Source organism: Schistocerca piceifrons, chromosome 2 (genome assembly GCF_021461385.2).
Source record: "Schistocerca piceifrons isolate TAMUIC-IGC-003096 chromosome 2, iqSchPice1.1, whole genome shotgun sequence".
NCBI lineage: Eukaryota > Metazoa > Arthropoda > Insecta > Orthoptera > Acrididae > Schistocerca > Schistocerca piceifrons.
In genome coordinates, this window is record NC_060139.1 from 369,971,675 (window position 1) to 369,976,084 (window position 4,410).

Below are 4,410 nucleotides of genomic sequence, written 5' to 3' on the forward strand. Positions count from 1 at the left end.
TTATTTATTAAACATCCATATAACAACCAAAAGAAAAGTCAGTTCATTGCTTCAGTTCCATCATGACGTTTATAGGCATTGTTTGGAATTACACATGACGTTTATAGGCATTGTTTGGAATTACAGGCGACCAGATTGTAGTAGATTTGTTCATGTACAGACATGGATTACACCAGTGCTAAAATGCTAGCGGAAGACGTGGATCTATAGAAAAGCTATGTCAGTTAATAGAGGTGAGGAACCGCTGTTCGCAAAATTTTGTGTTGTCACTTGTGAGACCGTAGGAGTTAACTAGCAGCAGCAGGGCAGGGTCGGGTTTTGCGTCGATAGCAGGAAAAGTGAGACAGACCGGGCTGGAGCCGGCAGGACTGGCTGGTCGCCGCAGGGTGGCGCTGCGCTATATAAGCGACCACCAGCAGTCGTCTGGCCACAAAGCGCAGCTCCCCGTCTGCCACAAGTACACCAGCATGGCTTGCAAGGTGAGACAACCTCTCTCTCACATACACACACACACACACAAACACAGATCAGCTATAGTAGCTCCATGTCATGGACACATGTGTTTGTTACATATTTGAAATTTCCGTAGGTGGTAAACGTTGGCTGGCTTTCTTACCTCAGTACATATTCGTAACGAAATGCATCGAACGACCGTAATATTCGTCGAATGTGTAGCACTCTGTAGTGTACAGGGAGATCGTATTAAATAAATTCTGCGATATTTGTAGAAACTGTCATATGATGAGTGCTTCCTGCGAACACATGCAACTGGTCCACGTAATAAACAAATGTTTTGCCACACAACAAAAAAAAAAATGGCTCTGAGCACTATGGGACTTAACATCTGAGGTCATCAGTCCCCTAGAACTTAGAACTACTTAAACCCAACTAACCTAAGGACATCACATACATGCATGCCCGAGGCAGGATTCGAACCTGCGACCGTAGCGGTCGCGCGGTTCCAGACTGAAGCGCCTAGAACCGCTCGGCCACACCGGCCGGCGCCACACAACAGTATGGTGCCTTATTCGATCATCTGACGATATTTCCGAGGTAGACCGTTTTACAAGTAATCCACTCATACAAAGATGCATAATTTCATAACTTCACTGCGCGTCAATTAGAAAGGTACACTTTCATACTTTTCAACACTACATTATCGCGTTTGAAAGTGTTACGTACCTTTGCATCTCCTATCACACACAGCTCTTCCAAATCTTGCAGTACATTGTAACAAGTCGTGACTTCATTCCAGCTTATCTTACGAAGCCTCTATTAACTTATCTGTGAAGTACTACACCGTAGCTTTCGTATGCTACCACGTTTCCAACAGATTTTTAACTATGGTAATCTCATACAAACTCGTGTCTTGTATCAGATACGCTTTGGTTCATAATCTGACTCTAATGCAAATTTAAGTGGCAGATAAAAGAGCCTAGACAGTGGTGTTACAGAAGCTGTCAGTGCCTTTGGAAACTTTTGGGTGTAGGATGGTATAGATCAGTTTGTAGCACTCGAGGTCGTAATTAACTATTAAATATCTTGCTTGACCAAGGTGCAGTTTTTTATTTTCTAATCAGCTCGTCAAGTCCACGTCTGTAATTTTCCTCTACCATTCTCGTGCCAGCAAAGTGGGCAGTCGTGTATGGTAGCCCCGCGATCTGAGGCACCTTGCCATTGGCCGCGCGGCTTCCCTTGTTGGAGGTTCGAGTCCTCCCTCCGGTGTGTGTTGTCCTTAGCGTAAATTAGTAAGTAGTAAGTAGTGTGTAAGCCTAGGAACCGATAACGTCAACAGTTTGGTCTCATAGGAACTTGCCACCACCACAAAAGCATTGCTTATACTAAAGTCGCCGGCCGGAGTGGCCGTGCGGTTCTAGGCGCTACAGTCTGGAACCGAGCGACCGCTACGGTCGGAGGTTCGAATCCTGCCTCGGACATGGATGTGTGTGATGTCCTTAGGTTAGTTAGGTTTAATTAGTTCTAAGTTCTAGGCGACTGATGACCTCAGAAGTTAAGTCGCATAGTGCTCAGAGCCATTTGAACCATTTTTGTACTAAAATCAACAGAAACAAGTAAATGTCACATTACATTGATTTTACCTGCGTTAAATAATTGCTCCGCTGGAAAAGTAAGAGAGGAAAACAGCTCCATTTAAATACAACAGTAATTAATATTGTGAAATAAGACGTTTGTCACTGGATGGATGGTAATGTATAAAAGGCAGCAAACCGATAACGCATTTCCTTTCAGCTTGTAGTGTTGGCCGCCCTGGTGGCAGTCGCCAGAGCCGGCTACCTGGGCGCACCCGCCGTCTACGCACCTGGAGCTCCCCTGGCCGCCCGCGCCTATGCCGCCCCCGCCATCGCCGCCACTCCCATTGCCAGAGCCTACGCCCCAGCAATTGCTGCCGCCCCCATAGCCAGGGCGTACGCCCCTGCCATCGCCGCCGCCCCCATCGCCAGATACGCCGCCGCCCCCATCGCTAGGTACGCCGCTGCCCCCGCCGTCAGAGCCGCCCCTGTGGCCGTTGCCGCCCCTGCCGCTGTCGCCGCCGAGTTCGACCCCAACCCGCAGTACAGCTACGGCTACAGCGTGCAGGACGCGCTCACCGGCGACTCCAAGAACCAGCACGAGACGCGCAGCGGTGACGTCGTCCAGGGCAGCTACAGCCTGGCCGAACCAGACGGTTCCATCCGCACCGTCGAGTACACAGCTGACCCCGTCAACGGCTTCAACGCCGTCGTGCACAGGGAGAGCGGTGCCCACCCCGCACCGGTCGTCGCCGCCGCCCCCGCCATCGCCGCCGCCCCCATCGCTAGGGCTGCTTACGCTGCCCCCGCGCTAGCGTATGGCAAGGCTTACCACGGCTAGATTCCCAATGGGTCATCTTTTACGCTCATAACCATCATGTACAAATTTATATATTCATAATTAAACGTCGGTATCTAAAAAATCCTGGGTCATGTCAATTATTATCCTACGGAGTCGTTGGAGGCATTTCACCATGCACTTTAAGAGCACTGTTTCTTGCTGCTGGAAATATCTGCATGGAAGAGGTTAGTTGCTTTCACCATCCATGAAGCAAGGCTCACAGCTGTTGCGTACAATGTCGAAGGCTTGATTCCACTGATTACTGCAATACCACGAACTATATTTCACTGTTTTATTCTCTCTATCCTCGCTTGTACCAAATCTCCCTTTTTTTCTTTTTTATAACCTTCTCGTCCCGAGTACATCAGCATTTTGCTTGTACTATTATCTGTTTGTCACGATTGTTCCCACGTCAGGAAAGTGGAATTTGCTTATATTAAGTTAATCCTCTACATACATTCCATATTGTTATGTCCCATCATTCGCAAAGACTTCCCAATCAGTATGAATGGTAATGCATTAGGCAAGATCTATAGGATCTATGCTGCCCTCTGCATGGCCACGATCCGTGCCGATGAACGAGCGGAGTACAGGAAGGGTGACTTGGATAGACAGTGCTGATAACAAAACTGAGACGCAAAGAAACATAATCGCTCAGCAGTACTTCATTACTGTGCTTCCTGATCACAACGAGCCTTGGTTCATCTCAAAGACATTAAACCGTCAACCTGCTCGGTTTAATAATTCTGGGGACGATCTAATGAGAGCCACTCCGAGCAGTCTTCATGTGACGCTTAGATAATTATGCCCCACTTCACTCAACATCTCTGATATCCATCTACCTCTGTCACAGTAAAGAACTCATATTTGAATATGCAAATGCCACGCAGTTAACACTATGACTAACTGTTTTCGTTACCTCTAAATAAGAAGAAAAGATAAATCCCTTCAGAACCTCCAGATATTGTGCAGAAATAGAGAGTACATGAAACTGTTTGGGTCAAATTGAGGTAATAATTGGCGCCCAACCAATTATACTGAGATAAGGAATCAATCGTCGAAAGTGCGCATTTATTGTGTTGTGGGCATACAAAGCGCACACCGCATAACAACAACGTAGCTAATAGTAATTGTTCAATGTGACAACCGCCAGCCTCAATGCATGCATGGCAACGGCCGCACTCTCACTATCATCGCTGGTGTCGGTTGTACCAGGAGAAAGGCAGTGGGGATTTCATACACCAACGTCTTTACATAGAGGATAAATAGCAGAGATGTGAGATCCGGCAATCTTGCTGGTCATGGGAAAGCACCTCTCCCTCCAATCCGTCTAGAAGGGTACACGTTGTTGAAGTGCTGGCGGACCTTAGCATCGAAGTAGGCTGGTGCACGGGCGACAACGGATACAGCTTCCACGAACTGTGGCGACGTGTCTGGCAGGAACACCAGATAAACGCGGACCAGTCAGTCGGGGAGGCAGCCAATGCCCCCCCATATGTTTACAGAATATCGTTGCTGCTGGCCACCGATGTGTATGGT

The 4,410-nt window shown here is 47.9% G+C and overlaps 1 protein-coding gene across 1 annotated transcript; it reads left to right on the forward strand.

The window, feature by feature from the left end:
* Window positions 1-445: 445 nt before the first annotated feature.
* On the forward strand, window positions 446-2,926 carry LOC124777465 (cuticle protein 21-like). The gene is made up of 2 exons (XM_047252889.1): window positions 446-479; window positions 2,251-2,926. The coding sequence occupies exons 1-2, from the start codon at window positions 468-470 to the stop codon at window positions 2,869-2,871; spliced, it is 633 nt and encodes a 210-aa protein (XP_047108845.1). The 5' UTR covers window positions 446-467; the 3' UTR covers window positions 2,872-2,926.
* The last annotated feature ends 1,484 nt before the right edge of the window (window positions 2,927-4,410 follow it).